Raw genomic sequence first — 22,724 nt, forward strand, 5'->3', positions numbered from 1 at the left:
AATGCCAATTCATGTAGGAATGCTTATTCTTCATTTTTTTTTTTTTTTTGGTTGAAATCTCTAGGGATGAATGTTAAGGGTTTAGAATCAATAGATTGTGAACAAAGCATGAAAATATGCTTATTTCACCTTTTCTTTAGAATACTCACTTAAGTACATTTGAAAGCCTCATGGGCAAGTGTGAAAATACAAAAAAGGCAAGTTTTATGCTGCAAGACCTGAATTGTTACGACAGGAAGGCAAAGATATATGGAGAAAAAGCCCCTTGGAGTGGGGGCGGGGGGGTGTTTAGCTTTCTTCTTATTAAGCAGTTGCTCATAGTGGCATTGCTACACATATGTTCCGAAGAGGGCGGTTCATAAAGAAGTAACTCTTTGGGTTTGTTTTGCATCAATATCACTTTATTACCACCAGTATTACATTATCTTTCTATTAGGGAAATTTTCAGACATACACAAAAGAAGTATAATGAGCCTCCATATACCCGTTACAGAACATAACTGTTTTGGTTTGTTTGGAATTTAAAGCTAAAAATAGCTTTGAAAGGGGAAGGACTAGGGGCGCCCGGGTGGCTCAGTTGGTTAAGCATCAGACTCTTGATTTCCACTCAGGTCACGATCTTGTGGTTTCATGAGTTCAAGCCCTAAGTCGGGCTCTGGGCTGTCAGCACAAAGCCCACTTGGGATTCTCTCTCTCTCTCGCTCTCGCTCTCGCTCTCGCTCTTGAGGTCTCTCTTGCTCTCTCTGCCCCTCCCCCACTTGCATTGTCTCTGTCTCTCAGAATAAACAAACTTTTAAAAGAAAAAGGGGGAAGGATTAATGTGATTTTATTTAACAACCGGCTTTCAGGGAAAAAAAAGACAGGTTCGTAGTATCACATCAGTTTCCATGGCTGATTTCGAGTTGCCTACGTGAGGCCGTGGAATCGGAGCGAGGGAGGACCCTCGCTCGGCTGCAGGCTGCTCCGGCGCACTGCCCCCCCTCAGGCACACTGCACCCCCCCCGGGGAACGCTGCATCCCCCCAACGTGGGACCAGCAGCTGCCACACCTGAACCCATCTCCCGCCTTCCTGGGTTCCTGTAGAGCACAGCGGTCTGCACTGTTCCATCCGTTCAAGAACCTTACGGTTGTCCATCCCCTCTCTCCCTCCCTCCCTCTCGCTCTCTCCCCTCCCTCCCTCCTCTCTCTGTCTGTCTCTCTGTCTCTGTCTCTCTGTCTCTCTCTCTCTCTCTCTCTCTCTCTCGTTCCTCTCTCCCTCCCTCCCTCTCGCTCTCTCCCCTCCCTCCCTCCTCTCTCTGTCTGTCTCTCTGTCTCTGTCTCTGTCTCTCTCTCTCTCTCTCTCGTCCCTCTCTCCCTCCCTCCCTCTCGCTCTCTCCCCTCCCTCCCTCCTCTCTCTGTCTCTCTGTCTCTGTCTCTCTGTCTCTCTGTCTCTCTCTCTCTCTCTCTCTCTCGTATTTTCAGCCTCTCCTTGTCTCTTGGATTTTTTTTTTCATGAGCACTGAAACAACTTAAGAGCCCCTCATCTTAAAGACCCTCTCAATTCCACGGTCCCTTCAGTTTTCCTCTCTTCGTCAGCTTGTTTATAAACACGACCTGCCACTCTGTTCTCTGATTTCTGCCTCTTCTGTCACACGGAAACAGCTGTCTCTAAAGTTGTCATAAACCAAATGGGTGCTTTTCAAGTCCCAGTTTCCTTGACTCCTCAGCCCTGCTGGACACATCAACCACTCCCCCCTGGAAACACCAGGCGTCCTCAGCGTCTGTGACACCTTCCTGTCCTGGTTGTGGCCCCATCGCTCTGCCATCTCCCCCACTTCTGTTTGAACGTCCGTTCTCTACTACGTAGACTTGAACGTCAGCACTTTTAGCGTTTTTTGTTTTGTTCTGTTTTGTTTTGAGAGAGAGAGAGCGAGAGAGAGCACGAGTGGGGGAGGGGCAGAGAGACACACACACACACACACACACACACAGAATCCGAAGCAGGCTCCAGGCTCTGAGCTGTCAGCACAGAGCCCGACACAGGGCTTGAACCTGTGAACCATGAGATCATGACCTGAGCTGAAGTCGGACGCTCAACCCACTGAGCCACCCCGGCACCCCGAACGTCGGCGCTTTTGTAAGGGTGACCCGGGCCCTTATTTTCTCAGTCTCCTCTGTTGAGGGAGGCCCTCTAGGCTGCACCCCCAGCTTTGGTGGTGCCAGGGACCCTACCTCTCTGTCTTCACCGCCAGCTGCTTTCCCCAGCCTACCGCCCCGTCAGCCTAGAGCTCTTTGATGGCCCAGTTGCATCTGTCACACTTAAGCCATTCAGAACTGAAGCCCTCACCATTCCCTTCTCAGTGAATGTACCACCATCCGGCCAGTTTCTAAGAATCCTCCCTGGCACTCTGTCCCTCAGTCTCACCCCAGTGTCCGGTCTCCACCAGCTCCTGCAGCTGTTCCTTCCTGTCTGCCCGGGGGCCCGGCCCTTGGAGTGCCTCACATGTGGTGGTTGCTCAGTAAAAACTGATTAAATGGATGAATTCTGTGCTTCCTGGTGTGGTGGAAGGCCTCCGAGGATATCATCCGTAAAGAGCACGGTAGTAATCATCAGGCCCGCCATTCGGGGCTCCTCCACTTAGCATACTTTCAGTTGTTTCAGAACCCCCGTGACGGGTGGACGTTACCCTCCGCATTTTGTGGATGAGGGATCAGGCCTGCGGAGGTTAGATCACGGGGCCGGTGGGTGGTAGAGCTGGACTGAAGCACGTGTCTACGAGTCTCAGATACAAGGCGTTCAGTTCCACCTCTCCTACACACCAGCCCTGAGATGCTGGGTGAGCCGTGTGTCCTCTCTGAAACTCAGTCATCGTCTTAGGGAGGTGGGACCGCAGCCTTCCTAGTAAGAACAGAGTGTCGCAATCTGCCTGAAACAAAGGCAGTTTCCTTGTTCTAGTTGTCATTATTTATGACGTGTTGGCCCTGGGACGCAAGAGTTGGTAGGACACAGTCTCTGCCTTCCAGGGTCTCGTGATCAGAGCGCCAGCAAGAGGAGTAAATGGTGACGTGTGCTGCAGTTGCGTTGAGTGCAGTCGCTGTGTCAGCACAGGGAAGGAAGTCTTCAGCTCTGCTCGGGGAGATTATGGAGGGCCTCTTGGAGGAGATGGCTTGTTTTCTCTTATTAGTATCTTGTTTTACTGCATTTAAATAAGGTAATTTATTTTCTGTCTGAACTCTCACAGGTTGATGAAAACCACGAGCCCTGCGTGTTAACGTGTTTTGTTGTCTGTCTTAGGTTTCCGATCTGGACCGTTGCCATTTATACCTGACGGTATTAACTGAGCTTATAAATCTCCATTCGAAGGTTGGGTGGAAACGAGGCAACCCCATTTGGAGAGTTATTTCTCCTTTGAAAAATGCATCCATTCGGCATCTTCAAGAGATGGACCATGGACAGGTAATCCTTGATTCAGGGTGTATAGTTCGGTTGAATGAGGCGTATGTAGAATACGTATTTGATTATCATACAATATTCTGACATGAAAAGTGTCTGCTGAAATTTAACTTTAACATAGTATCCTTTGTTCATAATATTTGATGAAGACTGGGACTCCTGTCCTAATATTAGGTATATAACAAAGGCGTGGTGACTTCAGTCTTAAGACCATTTAGAGGGGCGCCTGGGTGGCTCAGTCGGTTAAGCGTCCGACTTCGGCTCAGGTCACGATCTCGCGGTCCGCGGGTTCGAGCCCCACGTCGGGCTCTGGGCTGATGGCTCAGAGCCTGGAGCCTGCTTCCGATTCTGTGTTTCCCTCTCTCTCTGCCCCTCCCCCATTCATGCTGTGTCTCTCTCTGTCTGAAAAATAAATAAACGTTAAAAAAAAAAAAATTAAAAAAAAAAGACCATTTAGATACAGATTGTGGATTTGCACTGAGTCTTTGCCTCCATACCAACCAGTAAGGGACACGTTAATGTGTCTCAATGTATACAATATATGGGATGTGACATATACATAATATCTGATATATGACATATAACGTGTACTAACACATCCAGCATCCCCCATCCTTGCCTCTCGACCCCATTGTCTGCCCTGGTCTTACACTGTTCCCCCTCTACTCCTCCCCCAACCAGTACCATTTTGCTGTAGTCACGCTAGGCCACCTCGTAGAGCTTCACGGACGACAAGCACATGCCACATCCTTCCCCATCTAGGCTTTCTGTCCGCTCCTTCCACTGACAATGCTTGTCAGTAATCTGCTCGGTCCTTATAGGGCCCAACTTGGGTCAGTGACTCATTTATTTACCTATTCTTTATGCCTCCATTGTAGTATTTGTCTTTCTTGTTTTGGGAATAACTTATGTGTATGTGTATTTTCCTCTAGATTTTAGTACCTATAAGTTTTTCTTAAACATGGCATAAAACTGATTCAATTTCTTCACTGGTTATGGGTCTGTTCAAGCTTTCTATTTCTTCCTGTTTGAGTTTTGGAAGTGTGTGGGTGTTTAGGAATTTGTCCATTTCTTCCAGGTGGTCTAGTTTGTTGGCATATAATTTTTCATAGTATCCCCTGATAATTGCTTGTATTTCTGAGGGATTGGTTATAATAATCCCATTTTCATTCATGATTTTATCTATTTGGGTCATCTCCCTTTTCTTTTTGAGAAGCCTGGCTAGAGGCTTATCAATTTTGTTTATTTTTACAAAAAACCAACTCTTGGTTTCATTGATCTGCTCTAGTTTTTTAGATTCTATATTGTTTATTTCTGCTCTGATCTTTATTATTTCTCTTCTTCTGCTGGGTTTGGGGTGTCTTTGCTGTCCTGTTTCTGTTTCCTTTAGGTGTGCTGTTAGATTTTGTATTTGGGATTTTTCTTGTATCTTGAGATAGGCCTGGATTGCAATGTATTTTCCTCTCAGGACTGCCTTCGCTGCATCCCAAAGCGTTTGGATTGTTGTATTTTCATTTTCGTTTGTTTCCATATATATTTTAATTTCTTCTCTAATTGCCTGGTTGACCCATTCATTCTTTAGTAGGGTGTTCTTTAACCTCCAATCTTTTGGAGGTTTTCCAGACTTTTTCTTGTGGTTGATTTCAAGCTTCATTGCATTGTGGTCTGAAAGTATGCATGGTATGATCTCAATTCTTGTATACTTATGAAGGGCTGTTTTGTGACCCAGTATGTGATCTATCTTGGAGAAGGTTCCATGTGCACTCGAGAAGAAAGTATATTCTGTTGCTTTGTGATGCAGAGTTCTGAATATATCTATCAAGTGCATCTGATCCAGTGTATCATTCAGGGCCCTTGTTTCTTTATTGATCCTGTGTCTAGATGATCTATCCAATGTTGTAAGCGGTGTATTAAAGTCCCCTGCAATTACCGTATTCTTATCAGTCCAGGACCAGATGGCTTCCCAGGGGAATTCTACCAGACATTTAAAGCAGAGATAATACCTATCCTTCTCAAGCTATTCCAAAAAATAGAAAGGGAAGGAAAACTTCCAGACTTATTCTATGAAGCCAGCATTACTTTGATTCCTAAACCAGAGACCCAGTAAAAAAAGAGAATATCCCTGGCCAATATCCCTGATGAATACCTCAATAAGATACTAGCAAATCGAATTCAAAAGCATATAAAAAGAATCATTCACCATGATCAAGTGGGATTCATTCTTGGGCTGCAGGGCTGGTTCAACATTTGCAAATCAATCAGTGTGATACATCACATTAATAAAAGAAAAGATAAGAACCATATGATCCTGTCAATCGATGCAGAAAAAGCATTTGACAAAATTCAGCATCCTTTCTTAATGAAAACCCTCAAGAAAGTCGGGATAGAAGGAACATACTTAAACATCATAAGTAGGCATTATGAAAAGCCCACAGCTAATATCATCCTCAATGGGGAAAAACTGAGAGCTTGCTCCCTGAGATCAGGAACACGACAGGGATGTCCACTCTCACCGCTGTTGTTTAACACAGTATTGAAGGTTCTAGCATCAGCAATCAGACAACAAAAGGAAATCAAAGGCATCAAAATTGGCAAAGATGAAGTTAAGCTTTCACTTTTTGCAGATGTCATGATATTATACATGGAAAATCCGATAGACTTGGCAAAGATGAAGTTAAGCTTTCACTTTTTGCAGATGTCATGATATTATACATGGAAAATCCGATAGACTCCACCAAAAGTCTGCCAGAACTGATACATGAATTCAGCAAAGTCACAGGATACAAAATCAATGTACAGAAATCAGTTGCATTCTTATACACTAATAATGAAGCAACAGAAAGACAAATAAAGAAACTGATCCCATTCACAATTGCACCAAGAATCATAAAATACCTAGGAATAAAGCTGACCAAAGATGTAAAAGATCTGTATGCTGAAAACTATAGAAAGCTTATGAGGGAAATTGAAGAAGATATAAAGAAACGGAAAAACATTCCGTGCTCATGGGTTGGAAGAATAAATATTGTTAAAATGTCAATACTACCCAAAGCTATCTACACATTCAGTGCAATCCCAATCAAAATTGCACCAGCATTCTTCTCGAAGCTAGAACAAGCAATCCTAAAATTCATATGGAACCACAAAAGCCCCCGAATAGCCAAAGTAATTTTAAAGAAGAAGACCAAAGCAGGAGGCATCACAATCCCAGACTTTAGCCTCTACTACAAAGCTGTAACCATCAAGACAGCATGATATTGGCACAAAAACAGACACATAGACCAATGGAATAGAATAGAAACCCCAGAACTAGACCCACAAATGTATGGCCAACTAATCTTTGACAAAGCAGGAAAGAATATCCAATGGAAAAAAGACAATCTCTTTAACAAATGGTGCTGGGAGAACTGGACAGCAATATGCAGAAGGATGAAACTAGACCACTTTCTTACATCATTCACAAAAATAAATTCAAAATGGATAAAGGATCTAAATGTGAGACAGGAAACCATCAAAACCCTAGAGGACAAAGCAGGAAAAAACCTCTCTGACCTCAGCCGCAGCAATTTCTTACTTGGCACATCCCCGAAGGCAAGGGAATTAAAAGCCAAAATGAACTATTGGGACCTCATGAAGATAAAAAGCTTCTGCACAGCAAACAATCAACAAAACTAAAAGGCAACCAACAGAATGGGAAAAGATATTTGCAAATGACATATTGGACAAAGGGCTAGTATCCAAAATCTATAAAGAGCTCACCAAACTCCACACCTGAAAAACAAATAATCCAGTGAAGAAATGGGCAGAAAACATGAATAGACACTTCTCTAAAGAAGACATCCAGATGGCCAACAGGCACATTAAAAGATGCTCGATGTCACTCCTCATCAGGGAAATACAAATCAAAACCACGCTCAGATATCCCCTCACGCCAGTCAGAGTGGCTAAAATGAACAAAACAGGAGACTAAGATGCTGGAGAGGATGTAGAGAAACGGGAACCCTCTTGCACTGTTGGTGGGAATGCAAACTGGTACAGCCGCTTTGGAAAAGTGTGGAGGGTCCTCAAAAAATTAAAAATAGACCTACCCTATGACCCAGCAGTAGCACTGCTAGGAATTTACCCAAGGGATACAGGAGTACTGATGCATAGTACTGATGCACTTGTACCCCAATGTTTATAGCAGCACTCTCAACAATAGCCAAATTATGGAAAGAGCCTAAATGTCCATCAACTGATGAATGGATAAAGAAATTGTGGTTTATATACACAATGGAGTACTACGTGGCAATGAGAAAGAATGAAATATGGCCTTTTGTAGCAACGTGGATGGAACTGGAGAGTGTGATGCTAAGTGAAATAAGTCATACAGAGAAGGACAGATTCCATATGTTTTCATTCCTATGTGGATCCTGAGAAACTTAACAGAAGACCATGGGGGAGGGGAAGAAAAAAAAATGGTTAGAGAGGGAGGGAGCCAAAACATAAGAGACTCCTAAAAACTGAGAACAAACTGAGGGTTTATGGGAGGTGGGAGGGAGGGGTGGATGGGTGATGGGTTTGAGGGCACCTGTTGGGATGAGCACTGAGTGTTGTATGGAAACCAATTTGACAATAAATTTCATTAAAAAAAAAAAAAGCCAACATGGCATAAAAAGGCGTAGTGGTTATGAGCACAGGCTTTGGGGTTAGACTTCCTAGATGTGGATCCTGTGTTTAACCTTGCTAGCTGTGTGACCTTGAGGAAGTTACTTAACGTCTCTGTGCCTCATTTACCACCACTGCAAAATGAGGGTTACAGAGTTGATCATGAGAGTTAAAGTGAGCTCATACATGCTAAGACTTTTGAACAGCGTCTGGCACACAGAAAGTCCAGGCTGCTAATTAAAACAGAGAATGTACATGATTGCTTTAATAATGTAGTTTTTAAAGTTGTTTTTAAGAACTGTCCCAAAAGAAAATGATAAGGAAGCCTGATTAGTACTTCCACATCTTGTCCGGTATGTATTAATGCATTCGCACCGTGAGAGGACTTTGTGAGCTTTGAATGTAGACCAAAACCATGAACCCTATCACAGTGATTCTTAAAAGATGGCTTGTTTTAGTAATTCACTGAACTATGTTAAGGTTAACAGGGACCATACTGACTAAAAGTAACACTGAATTTTACTTCTTGTGGTGACAGTGTCGCTACGCACAATTTATCCGTAGAGATAGTGGATTTATTTTACGGGGGGTTGGGGGGGGGAGGAACGGAATGAGTAGCAGAGAGGTCCTCTCGGGCTGGTAGTATTGGGGAGCCCTCTTTCAGACTCTCGATGCAGCTGTTTTCCGTGTGTTGGGTTCTGGCCTGCACTCCTGGCTTCTGTGGTGGTGGTAGTAATGGGTTTCCCGTCTCAGTGCGACGCCAGGCCGTGTTGGTTTCCTTCCTTTGCGCTCCTGCCTGTAGAGCATCAAGTGCTACCCGTGAAATCCTCCCATCTGTTTAACTGTCACAGTAACACTGAAGGGTGGATTCTATTATTGTCCCCATTTTACAGGTGAGAAAGCTAAGGTGTGCCGTGTCCACAGGCAGGCCGGTATTGAGTTCAGAGCCGGGATTCAGACCTCTTCCCCGTGGTTCATGAGTAGCTCCTGGTCGCTGTGCCGTGTCCCCTCTCCCGAGGCAGCTAACAGCTGAGCGGAGGAATTATTTGCATGTACGCCTGGAGCCTTGTTTCCCTTCACACACTCCAGCCAGACAGTGAAAGCGAGACTCCCCCGTAGAAATGTGTCCGAATGCGTACGTGGGTAGGAAAAAGATGGAGAAGTGCTGCTTCACGTATACTCGCGGGCTCTGTGTGCGGCTCATCCGTCATGGGACTGCTTCCAGGGACCCACCCCCCAAATCGAAGCGATCCAGTTGTCTTCTTAGTCGGAACTGCTGAATTTTTATTGCCACCTTACATTTGTTCACCGCCCATGTGTACGGAAGTGGCGAAGCGAACGGACCGAACCTGACGGGCGGTGTCGGGTTCCCCCTTGTTCTCACTGATGGGCGGTCGCCGGGAGGGGGACGGGAGGGTGTGAGGCGTCCGTAGGCTGGGCTCTCGGGTCCTGCCTGGGTGGGACTGGCCTACGTGAAATAAGATTGTTCCGTTTCCCCCTCAGGAGCCCACGCTGGGCACGCAGGTCCAGAGGGTCATTAGCATGGCTGCCTTGGCCACGGTGTGTGAGGCCACCGACCGGACGCCGGAAGTGCAGCTCGGCTCTCTGGAGGCTGGGCCCACGGAGAGGTGCCTCTCCGCTCTCCCGCTCAATCACACGCTGCAGAAGCCCCACGCAGAGGAGGAGAGCAGGTAGGCGTGTGCACCCTGGAGGACAGCTGCTACACGAAGGGCGTCTTTCTGCTCCCGTTTACAGTTTCAGTTTTGTTTTTAGTCATTGAGATAATGAGCGATGGCCCAACCTTATTTATCGGGGATGGGGATTTGGAGATGAGCTGAGGATAGTGCACTACATGCAGGAGAAGCCGACACAGACTGGCGGAGGCCTGGGGCAGTGACTTGATCTTTTGTTTCAGTCTTTGCGAAGAATCCTCGTCTTCCCAAGGATGGGGGAAAATAGTTGCACAATATCTCCATGATCAGTGGGTCTGCCTCTCTTTCTTGCTGAAGAAATATCACACCCTGATACCAACCTCAGAGGGTGAAGTTCTGGAACCCATCCTACCTGCCGTCCAAATGCCAGTAAGGACCCTGCAGGCCGCTCTCGAAGCCCTCACGGTCCTGCCTTCGGATCAGGTCCTGCCTGTGTTCCACTGCATGAAAATTTTGGTTCCCAAGGTGAGAGAAAGTGAGACCTGAAGTGAAGAATAACTACAGAACAGAGATCAGTTTCTGAAATTAAGAGATAATTACGTATTTCTTTTTTTTCTTTCTTTCTTTTTTTTTTTCCTACCAGCTTTTGACCTCCTCTGAATCACTCTGTGTGGAGTCCTTTGACATGGCTTGGAAAATTATATCTGCTTTAAGCAACACTCAGCTGATATTCTGGTCTAATTTAAAAGCTTTTGTTCAATTTGTTTTTGATACCAAAGTTCTTACCACTGCTGCAAAAATCAAGGGCCAGGCATACTTCAAAATAAAAGAGGTAACTTTTTTTACATTGGGGTAAAAATGCATAATGTAAAATGTACCTTCTTACATTTTTCGAGTTCAGTAGAGTTAAGTATGGTCATGTTGGAACAGGTCTCCAGAACTTTTTGAACTTGAACTGGAACTCTGTACTCATTAAACAGCTCCCCTTCTCTCCCTCCCCTGGCAACCACCGTTCTACTTTGTTTCTATGAATTTGACTACTTTAGGTTAAAAGGAGGTAACTTTTTGTTTTTTTAATTTGTGTGACCTGTAGCACGTGAGGAAGAAGAGAGTTCTATTTGTGATTACGTATTAGATTTGCTGTTATGTATTCATTCAGTCAGTATGTATTTTTGAACCTTCTTCAGTGTCATGAGTAAGAACAGAACCTGTTAAATGGAAGAGATGTGCAAAAGGGTAGCCTGTGAACCACACGTGCCACAGAAACTTACTTTGATTCATATAATGCTTAAAAAGTTTTTTTAATTAGTTGCCAACTTTTAAGAATTAGGCAATTTGCATGAAAGTCTGTTTCCCTTCTCTTGGAATGCTGGAGAATTGGATGACCTGGCCACTCCTAGGAGCTGCCCGTCCAGATAGGGCACGCCCCTTGCATTTCTCCACAACCAGTCCTTGACCATCCTGGAGACCAATGGCAGACGGCAGGTGCCCTCTGTCACCACATTTATGCTGTTGCTTTTCTTGTATAAAGGAACAAGTCTCTGAATATAACCGTAATCAAAAGGTCTTCCTGGTTCCTGAAGGCATTGGCGTTTCCAACCACTGATACATGGTAGGGGACGTATCGTGGTGGAAGGACGTCATGTCTAGGAACTCGTGTAGACCTTGTTATCCAGGGGGGAAATGGAAAATGAAGTCCTTTTATGATGCTGCTGTCCCTGCACTGCCTCTCTGTCCTTGCCTGTCCCACAGCACACACCTAGAGACCAGGGTCTTTGCTGCCTCAGAGAAGGGAGGGAGGCGGTGACAAAATGCAAAGGAAACTGAAAATATAAAGGGTGAGAGATTTTTCTCCCTTCCATTCTATTACTTTGGGCAGTTTTTTCTTTTGGAGAGTCTGGGGAGAATATCACTATCAGTGAAATTGCATTTAGTTTTATTACCGAGGAATGAAAAATAAGCATTCTGTGATTATCAATCATCTTGCAAAACTTTTAACGATAAAGAATTTTTAACTTTTTATCCTCTGTGGTTAGGTTGAAACTGTCATTGGAAGCCATCAAACAAGTTGTTTTAGCAACACTTTTTTTTTTAACCTAAATGGGTCAAAGAATAAAATGACCATTGTATTTCATTCCAGATTATGTACAAGATAATTGAAATGTCTGCTATAAAAACTGGAGTCTTCAATACACTGATAAGTTATTGCTGCAAATCTTGGATAGTTTCTGCTTCAAATGTGTCCCAAGTGTCTTTATCAACTGCTAAAAATTACAGCGAACTTGTCCTTGAGGCCTGTATATTTGGAACTGTGTTTAGGCGTGATCAAAGGTAAAAGACACCATTTTCAACCTGTCTTCATTTCTATTAAGTACCTACTTGAGTAGGATTATGTCTTTATCTTGAGGATTTCAAATTTTTATTTTATTTATTTTTTAAGTTTATTTTCAGAGAGTGAGAGAGGGGGAGGGGCAGAGAGAGAGAGAGAGAGAGAGAGAGAGAATATCTCAAGCAGGCTCCACACTGTCAACATGGAGCCTGATGTGGGGCTCGAACTCATGAACCGTGAGCTCATGACCTGAGCTAAAATCAAGAGTCAGACGCTCAACTGACAGAGCCACCCAGGTGCCCCTACTTTGAGGCTTTCAATTAGACAGATATAAAGTATTAGTTAACTTTAAATTTGGGGTTTTAATATTTTCCTGTCTAAAACCTGTTCTTTGTCAAATATTTTTTATGGGAAGACTTATTCAGGATGTGCAGACCTACATAGAAAATCTTGGCCATGATTGTGCAGCCAACACCGTTATAGAAAAGTAAGTATGGTGGATTTTCCATGTCTTGATATAAATGGAATATTCAAAATTTAACATCAGATGAGAGACATCTTGTGTTTGTTACATTTAATGTTTCCCAGTGATATCTATAAGATAGTGAAAGAGCCTTCAAAAGCATGTTAGAAATTACATTCCCTAGCTAATATATTTTCTCTAAATGTAAAACTTTTTACTAAAATTTGATAAGCTCAAAAAATGTTTTGAAGATGAAGAAAAAGTGAGAAGAAATTATAACAAATGACATTAGAAGACATCTTTTTACAATGTTATCACATTCTTTTTTTTTTTAATTTTTTTTTTTAATGTTTATTTTTGAGAGAGACACAGCATGAGTGGGGGTGGGACAAACAGAAGGAGACACAGAATCTGAAGCAGGCTCCAGGCTCTGAGTTGCCAGCACAGAGCCCGACGCGGGGCTTGAACCCACGAACCATGAGATCATGACCTGAGCCGAAGTCGGATGCTTAACTGACTGAACCACCCACGTGCCCCAATATCACATTCTTGACGGGAATAAATGAGAATTTTCTTGGAGAAAAACACATTTTACTGCAAAGTCCAGTATAAATAAGAAAGTGACTACGGGGATCACAAAACCCCAATCCCTTTTCTTTTTTAGGTGGAGGGGTGGTCATCAACATACACATAGTATTCTCTTAGTTTTGGTCACAACTTACCATTTAACAAGTCAACATACTACACATAAAAATAAAATTACTTCTGGAATAGGCCCTAAAGTTTTGATTTCTAGGGTAAGACCGTTCTTATCTAACCTCTGAATTAATTTTTTTAGAGCTTGTCAAGTAGCCTTTTAAAAAATTTTTTTTCACGTAATTTTCAAAAATGTGTGTTTAGATGTTCATAAAAAATGCACAAATGATAATTGCATATAGGTATCACAGTGTTAATTATTCCAAAAGTTATAGCTGTTTTTTAAATCACTTGCCACTCTTATACTTAATACATTTTTCATTGTTAATTGATTAACTGATTTTTTGTTTTCTTGGCTGGTTGAAAGTAGCAATAAAAGTGAAATTTTTTATTTGATGGTTTCAAATACTTTGGTCTCTACTAGACGAATGTTTTGTTGTTAAAGTGACATTTGCCGACGTTATAACAGCTCTAATGAGCTTTGGAAACATGTATTGACAATGTCACTTAACTGATCTTCCCACATGTGGATACTGAACATACAGGTTGCTCAGAGCGTGCACTGCTCCCGAGTCTGCCCAGCACTCGGAGAACGTGCATACACTGTGTGCACAGTAAAGACAAGTGATCGGGTGTTTGATGTGCGTTCATGGCCCCCAGCAAACAGGTGTCCGTGGTCGTCTTTAAGGAACCATTTCATGAGCTGTGATCTGTTCTGTCCACAGAGATCTGACTGACCCAGGATGGGTGGTGTGTGCACTGTTTTACCAGAAGTCTGGGTGAATTTGTGCTCATTCGGACCTTCAGTACAGGCTCTCTTTTTGATATATCCATTTGTCATCTTGCATTATCCTAAACTACAAAAAAGCATTGTCATCAAGTACGGAGCTCCTTAATTTTAGAAATCTTTGGAAGGTTTTGATATTTTGAAACGAATACGTGACCTATTTTTCTGTTTTGAAAATGTATTAACATAGTTTGTCATTTTACGTTTTTTTAGTACTAAGAGAGAAGACCATTATGTGAGAATTTGTGCTGTCAAATTCCTGTGTTTATTAGATGGCTCAAATATGTCTCATAAGTTGTTTGTGGAAGATCTTGCAATCAAGCTATTAGATAAAGTAAATATGCCTTATTTTATACTTTAAATCTTTGTTCTTGATAGCTAACTATGTCAACACGGTAGTATTCTGAATATTTTTTATCAAGAAAAAAACACGTTTTTAGTTAAACATTAGCGATTGTCCAATTGTTTGGTTTTAGAGAAGAAGAATATTTTCCCTGTACTGTCTACACTTTGCTCAGTGTATTTCCTAGTACCAGTCAAAAGCGGTTATGTTTAGAGTCATATATCCATACATTGCTTTATATAAGAAATGGAATAAAAAGGTAAAAAATTTAGGAAGTGGCGTGATTTGAAGAACTGATTTTTTTGTTGTTTGCCAAATCATTTATAAATCTAGGAAGAAGATAAAAGGAGTAAAGTTAAATCTAATGCTCTCTTCTGAATTTGAGGCTGAGATAGATGGAGTCCCGGTCTGCTTTGTCACCTCTGGGCCAAGCTGGGTTATAACTGATGGCCATAGCACCCACTTAAGCCACTTGTACTGAAATAACAGTGTTCATCATGCATTTATGTTCCGCACATAGCAGATCAGCGTCAGGTACAATCTAGGAAGTGGGGCTTTTTTAATGTAAAAATTCCCTTCTTTGCACTGTTGGAATCGGTGGGCATGTCTCTGAGGAAATAGTGTTTTACTGGTTTCCTGAAGGATGAGTAGACTTTAGAGTTGCAGGATACTCCGTCAGATAGAACACACAGATGTATCATAGTGAACACTGATACGTGATATGAGATATAAGAGTGTTTCAAAGAAAAGCAGAATAAGGACAAGGGACAGCTATTTGGAGGGTCAGAGAGGGTCTCTCTGATAGGTGACATTGGACGGAACTCTGGGTGCATTGTCAGTGAGGCTGGAGGACTCCGGGAGAGGCTGGGGTCCCCAGGCCACACGAGGGAAGTGCTGGCTGGAGGCGTGGAGGGACACGAGGATGCCCGTCGTCCGTGGGATTCGGCAAGAAGGCCGTCATTGGCCGCCTCTCCAAAGACCTTTGACTGGGATGGTGAGAATAAGAAGCCTCGATGGAAGGGCTGAGAAGAAAATGGTTGTGGAGCCAGTGGAGATGAGCAGAGGCACTCTTGAGTTCGCTCTGATGAGAGGGGGTAACGGGATGGTGTCTGGAGGAGGGCGTGGGTCAGGGGTTGTTTGTATGTTGAAGGAAATGATCGGGGTGGGGGGCGGGCGGATGATAGTAGTGGAGAGGCCAGGGTGGTCACACAGGTGAAGTCCTCGAGTAGCCTCTTCGCATCCACCAGGCTGGCTCTTAGAAGGTTCACGTTGGTGGACCTTGAAGTCGTTGTCCTAGGTGAAAAGAAGCCCCTCATAAAGGGCCACATACCGTGCGATTCCATTTATATGAAGTGTCCAGGATGGGGAAAACTGTAGGGACAGAATAGATGAGTGGCTGCAGGGTCAGGGTGAGAGATCGGGAAGCGAATGCTAATGGGCACAGGACTTCTCTTCAGAGTGATGAGAATGTTCTGGAATAAACAGTGGTGATGGTTGCACAGCTTTGTGAATACACACAAACCCACTGAATTGGACACTTTAAAATGGTGATTTTTATGGCACACGAACTATATTTTTAAAAAAATCCTTGAATAGTCTAGTCTGTTGGCCCTAATGTCCAACAGAAGGATTAGCTTTATTTAAGAGCTGGAAAGGTAAAGACAAAAAAGTTATGTTAGACACTTGCTCAGGCCCAGGAGTTGTTTTTCGAAGGTGAAGAAAACTGAGCAGAGCAAATAATACATGAAAAAGGTAATTTGAAAATAAAAAATGAAAGAATAATCCTAGAGACAGTGGAAAAGGATCGTACTCAGACCGGGGTGGGCTGGGTAGCTGTAGTCCGGAGGGACACCGCGTCCTCCGAGCTGGGGAACGGAGCAGGGGGACGGCGCTGAGTCTGTGTGAAAGGAGGGAACGCCTGACGCGCTTGTGTTCTGAGCCAGGAGGCAGGGTCGTTTCTAGAGGGAAGACGCAGAAACACGGTTGGCGTTTGAAAACCGAGGTGGAGGTTGAAGTTGTAGCGAAGATCTCGGTTAGAATTAATACACGGTCGTGGTTAAAGTGCCGGAGCCACAGAGGGTGGAATTCCACACCGCCGTGTCACTGCTTAGACAACCGTGTGTCTAACGTGTCATCGTAGGTGACACGCACGTGTGTGGACACGCACATAGTTTCGAGTGCATGGACGGATAGAGTGAACCAGAGCAAGAGGACGTGGTGGCCGCCTGGGCAGATCTTCAAGGGCCGCCTGGCGCCACGGAAGACCTGCTTTGGAAAGAGGCGCCGTGAGTGCGTCGGGCCCCCGCTGCCTGGCTCCAGGCTCACGGCGGCCTGGCCACCCCGTGGGCAAGCGGCTACTGAGCGCCTGGCCTTTGCAGCCCGCTCGCTCTTCTTCTAGTTCTTTAGGCTTTACTGAGGCCTGTGTGCATAGCTCTCTGCTTACCTTTTACTGGGAACTTGCAAAGATTTTGTCAAAGTAGCTTCCAAAGTGATCAGTTCCTGGCCCAGTTATCAGCGATGGACAGTCTTGTCCGGTCTGACATTCCCCCCAGCACACATCATTTTGAAGCCAATCCCAGACGTGAGTTTCATTTCTAAATATTTCAGTATGTATCTCAAAAAGATGAGAATTCTTTTTTTAGCCACACCCACAATACCATTTTCACACCTGAATTCATAATTCCTTAGTATTATCAAATAATCCAGTCAGTGTTTAAATCTACCTGATTGCTTTACATTTTTGTCAGTTTGGTTGAAACATGACCCCAAATAAGGTCCGTTCCTTCGGTTGGTTGAGATGTCTCTAATGTCCTTTCATCTACAGATACCCCTCCTCATTCTTTTTAAACTTGAATGTATTTTTGGCAGAAAGCGGATTGTTTTCATTGTAGAGACTTCCACAAACTGGATTTTGCTGTTTGAATTTCTGTGGTGCCATTTACGATGTTTTTCTGATCGCTTCATACAAGATGGTATTGAGATCTAGAGCCTTGATCAGATTTAGGTTTGATTTTCCTTTTGGGGGTAGAGGTGGAGCAGAGTGTACATCCATCAGGAAGCTTAGAGTATTTGGCTGTCTCTTCTTTTGGGATGTTAGTCATTGATGAATTGTCTCATTCCATTAATTCTTTCAAAATGGTGATACTCTAAATTTTTTTTTTTTAACGTTTATTTATTTTTGAGACAGGGAGAGACAGCTCATGAACGGGGGAGGGTCAGAGAGAGGGAGACACAGAATCTGAAACAGGCTCCAGGCTCTGAGCTGTCAGCACAGAGCCCGACGCGGGGCTTGAACTCACGGACCAGGAGATCATGACCTGAGCCGAAGTCGGCCGCTTAACCGGCTGAGCCACCCAGACGCCCCAAAATGGTGATACTCTAATTATTTTATTCCTTTTTCATTTATTGGCTGAAGTTCCTGTGACCCAAATATGAAGTATTTAGATACCCTGAGGTATGTTTCCTATAGGAAAGGCAGGATAAACGCTTGCTTTTTTCCTGTTACTTACCAGTTTTCAAAATAATGAATTAAATTAGCTTCCTAGTGTATTCTAGTTTCTTCTAATGGTGATCAGTGATGTTTTTTGTTTTGTTTTGTTTTTTATTATTATTTTTTTTTAACTTAAACATATTGATGTGTTTCAGTCCCTTATCCCAATTTCGGTCAGGTGAACGAGAAAATCTGAGAATGTAACTTAGTGTTGGGTATATGACATTTGAGTTGCGTTGGGGCCTCCATGTGAAATTACCCAGTAACAGACAGGAGTATGATATTTAGGAAAGAGATGGAAGCCATCCTACCTGGTGATAGCTGAAACTTTGAAGACAAGAACGTCTAGGAGGAGGCTAAAAATGGGAATTTAGAAAACACTGACATTTGAAGTATGTTGATAGGAAAAAGAACCAGAGAAAGATCATGAAAAAGAGGTCTGAGAAAGGAGAACAGAAGCAGAATTAGATGGTGCTGGCCTGGTGCTGCTAGTGTTCTTGACTGATCTCATTTAAAACTCTTGTCTACAGGGGGCGTCTGGGTGGGTCAGTTGGTTAAACGTTGACTTCAGCTCAGGTCAGGATCTCAAGGTTCGTGAGTTTAAGCCCTGCATCGTGCTCACTGCTGTCAGCTCAGAGCCCGCTTCAGGTCCTCTGTGCCTCCTCTCTCCGTACCCCTCCCCCTCCTGCTTTGTCTCTCTCTCTCTCTCAAAAATAAACATTAGAAAAAAGAAAAACCTCATCTGTAGAAAATTTGGCATAGAAACCTCTATGAATTTGTCCATGATTATAACCTTTAATCTCAGAGCACGAGTTCAAACTCAGAGCCTCTTCTTTTCCACCACAAGCTGTGTCTAGGGGCTGTTACCAGTGGCATCCACCGTAGCTGAGAGCAGGTCGGGCGCCGAGGAGAGAAGCTGGGAGGCATTTCTGAGATTTCGGAAGCCCACTGGGTAGGGCCGGTCTGCAGTAGAGTGAAGGGGTAGCGGACATGCACAAAACGCAAGAATTGTACTTTTAAAAAACTGATTTGATGAATCTCGGAAGGAAACCCAAAGACCTTTCTTCCTCGCATACGAGAAGATGAAGGCTGGAGACAGAAAGTTGAGTGAGGAAGGTTGAAGGAGGATTGTTGAAGTGGGAAAGATCACATGGTCAGAGTAAAAAAACCGGACCGGGTTCAAGGCTTTGGGAAAGTAGGAAAGATTTTAACTTGTTTTTGTGGAAATAGGAATGGGACGAGACTTGAGAAAAGCAAAATGATGGTCGAACACAGTAATTCTTTCTTAATTGGGTGTAGTTGGCACAATGTTAGATTAGCGTCAGGTGTACAACTTAGTGATTGGATAGGTTTCTACGTTATGCTGTGTTCACAAGTGTAGCTGTGACCTGTCCTGCTCCATCACTCTTACCATGTCATTGGCTATTCTTATGGTCTGCTTCTTATTCCACAACTTATGCCATAACTGGAAGCCTGTATTTCCCTCTCCCCTTCACCCGTTTCACCAAGCCCCCCACCCCCATTCCCTCTGGGAGCCATCAGTTCTCTGTATTTGGAGTTCTCATTCTGCTGTTTGTTTGTTTGTTTTGGTTTGGTTTTTTTCGATTCCATTTATGAGTGGAATCATTCTGAAAGTGTGTTCTCTGGACTGGCAGCTTTAATCACCAGGGAACATGTTAGAAATGCAGATTCCAGGGCTCCATCCGCCTTCTGCTGAATCAGAAGCTCTGGGGGTGGGCCAGCAGTCTGTTCGAAGGAGCCCTCAAGGTGATCCTGAAACTCTGTAGACTTGGAGACCACCGGTCTAGTGGCGGTCAGGGCCCAGAATACATGCTTTCGATGAAGTCGGTTGGAGCAGATGATTTTTCTTTTCTTCAGCAGTGCCTGGCAACTTGAAAGTAGGATCAGATTACATAAGACCACTGGGTTGTTTCAAAAGTAGGGAATTTGCAAATGGGTTTGAGGGTGTAGTGAAAGAAATTGAATGTGCTCTTGAAGATAGCGTAGAGATTGTTCTTGGGCCCAGGGTGGGTCAGGAGGTGCAAGAAACTAGAGAGATTGACGGACTGGCAGAGAAAAGAAAAGTGTTTTTGAATAAAAGAGTTCATTGAGTGGAACAAGTGAAAGGACAGGAAATTTTGAGCCGAAGAGGGAATGTTAGCACTTCCAAGTGAGGACGGTGACTCCAGTGAGGCCCCGGTGGCAAGTGTACTGGGCCAGTGATGCTCCAGCGTGCTGTGTGATCGCCCTAGTGATGGTTCCATTCTTAGCTGCATCCGGGCTGAGTAGGACGTGAAACCTGAATCACCTCTTTCAGAAGAAAACGTCCCCAAAGAAATCATGGCAAGAGAGGAGGCTGTGAGATCTTAACCGTCGTCAGGAGACATTAAACTCTACGTTAACTTAGCTATTGTCATGAAATTGTGTACATATTGACATGCATAGGATGGGATCAGTGAAGAAAGATCACAGAATTTATCAAGTAGATGAGGATTGTCTACATTCGATGACTGGGTTTGGAGATAGCAGATGACCTACTTTTTCATTGCTAGGACATTTGAAAATGTTATCACACTTTTTAAAAAAATTTTTTAATGTTTATTCTTGAGAGAGACAGAGTGTGAGCAGGAAAGGGGCAGAGAGAGAGGGGGCTCTGAGCCGTCAGCACAGAGCCCTACACGGGGCTCGAACCCACAAACTGTGAGATTATGACCTGAGCTAAGTCGGACGCTTAACCGACTGAGCCACCCAGGTGCCCCATGAAAATGTTAGCACGCTCTTTATTGCAATCATAACTCAGCAGCTAAGCACTAGTAGTTGTAGAACAAAAGTCAGCCTGGCAGTTGGCTGAATTTAGACAGCACGGACCATCACAAGCAAGAAATGGAAGAGTCCCCCTGCTGCCATTCTCTGGTGTCTGCTGAAGGCGTGGACCGCACTGCCCTCCCTTGATGGTGTTCACATCAAATTGCAGATACCATTACCGCAAACTTCCACAGGACACCGAGGCAGCAGCTGAGAAGCGCGTATATTGGTACATCGTAAAACATGTCAACTGTCTCCATCTCTCCTCACCCCCGTGACCCCGTATCTCCACATTAAAGTGGCCACAAAGGCACAGACAGATATTTCCAAATACTTTTTGTGCCAACTGCAGTTTTATGATCTCTTTTCTAACTTGAAAAGCAGATAAATTAACAAAAGCAACTAAACTCATGGCGTTGAAGGGAAATCAAGTGTTCATAAGAAAGCGTCTTTACTTACCTTCCTTTCTGCCTTTGGGGAGGGGTCATGAGCGCCTCTGCACTGTTGACACCTTTTAAATTTGAAGTTGTCATTGGTTTTGTTCTCACTGATCACAAATTCCGTGGGTAATGTGATCCTTGTCCTCTCCCCACCCCAGGATGAGTTGGTGTCCAAGTCCAGAACCCGATACTATGTGAATTCTCAACAGCACAGAGTGAAGAACCGAATATGGCAGGCGCTACTGGTGATTTTCCCCAGGTTTGATCAGGTATAATTTGTATTCCATCGGTACCTTTAAGCATGATATTTTGATACGGAACAAAAAATAGTAAAAACTGTCATGTGCTGTTTTAATACTGAGAAAGTAATCTTAAAATTTATTCTTCAGTTCTTAAAATTGAAGTTATTCATTTGTTTTATTTTGTTTTTGTTTCTGTTTTTGTTTAGTGGAAAGAATCCTAAGGCAATTAGGCATCGTAGAAATAAATTGGAAACTAGTTTACATGGCACTACTTAATGTTTTTTCTTCTTTTTTTCTTACCTAATGTAAATAACATCGTAACTGTTTAATGTCTGGTGTGCCATTTGATTAGAAAATATAGGTCCGCTCACTTCTCGTTTCCCACAGCTAAGTTACTTTGGAGTGCTGTTGTTTTGGATGAGATAGTCATTTCCCATGGCTGATTTTCCCCCCTTAATTTCATGAATTCTGTGATCATATAAACCAGCTAAGGCAAGGCCAAGATCTTAATCTATTACAACAGTCTTCGTCCAGTTACTTTTCTCTTCCCTGAGGAAGAGTGAATGGAATCTGATTTCTCTGATCATCTTTGCTTAGGATTCCTGTTAAGAAAATAGATCATTATTGGAAAGTTAGGTATATCTCACACAATTTTAAAAAGCATTTTTGAATGCAAAAAGTTTTCCTCTGATCTCAGAGTTTACTGTTCTTCCCTCCTAAGGTCTTTTTTTTTTTTTTTTTTTTTATGTTTATTTATTTTTGAGTGAGTGAGAGAGAGACAGAATGCAAGCAGGGGAGGGGCAGAGAGAGAGGGAGACACAGAATCTGAAGCAGGTTCCAGGCTCTGAGCTGTCAACACAGAGCCCGATAATGGGGCTCAAACCCACGGACCGCGAGATCATGACCTGAGCCGAAGTTGGATGCTTAACCCACTGAGCCACCAGACACCCCGTCTTCCCTCCTAAAGTCTTTTAAATGTTTCAGAGAGTTTTAAAAACATAGCAAACTCCTTTTTAATACAACTTATGAAGCCTTCTATCTGTGAGAGATAAACACTTAAGTAACTATAAGTACAGAAGTATGTCCAAGTAAATTGTTTGGATAAATGTAAGAGGAAATGGCTAAAAGTGTCCTTTCTGGGGAGGAATCTTAGCAGATGTGTGGGGGCTGCTGATTTTCATCATAGGCCTCTTCATGTTATTTGATTTTTAAAATACCGTACATATTATAAACACTAAAATGCATTTAAAAAGAAACACTAGAAAAGTTTGACTAGGTTAACTGAGAATGTTTTTTTTTTGTCTTGGCACAGAAGGGCCCCGAGGATGAGGGGAGTGTTGGGGAGAGATGGGGGGCACGACAGAGCAGGTGGGCTTGTCAGGAAGAACTTCAGCATG

At 43.5% G+C, this 22,724-nt stretch overlaps 1 protein-coding gene across 2 annotated transcripts in view; it reads left to right on the top strand.

The window, feature by feature from the left end:
- TARBP1 (TAR (HIV-1) RNA binding protein 1) overlaps positions 1-22,724 on the top strand; it is a 90,671-nt gene that overhangs the window by 38,181 nt on the left and 29,766 nt on the right. For both annotated transcript variants that reach the window (XM_042907750.1, XM_042907751.1), the window contains exons 14-21: positions 3,275-3,436; positions 9,584-9,771; positions 9,996-10,257; positions 10,376-10,564; positions 11,873-12,063; positions 12,477-12,548; positions 14,221-14,341; positions 21,244-21,354. In XM_042907750.1, the coding sequence (XP_042763684.1) occupies positions 3,275-3,436; positions 9,584-9,771; positions 9,996-10,257; positions 10,376-10,564; positions 11,873-12,063; positions 12,477-12,548; positions 14,221-14,341; positions 21,244-21,354 (1,296 nt within the window). The remainder of the gene's footprint in view (positions 1-3,274; positions 3,437-9,583; positions 9,772-9,995; positions 10,258-10,375; positions 10,565-11,872; positions 12,064-12,476; positions 12,549-14,220; positions 14,342-21,243; positions 21,355-22,724) is intronic.

Source organism: Panthera leo, chromosome D2, assembly GCF_018350215.1.
Source record: "Panthera leo isolate Ple1 chromosome D2, P.leo_Ple1_pat1.1, whole genome shotgun sequence".
Taxonomy (NCBI): domain Eukaryota; kingdom Metazoa; phylum Chordata; class Mammalia; order Carnivora; family Felidae; genus Panthera; species Panthera leo.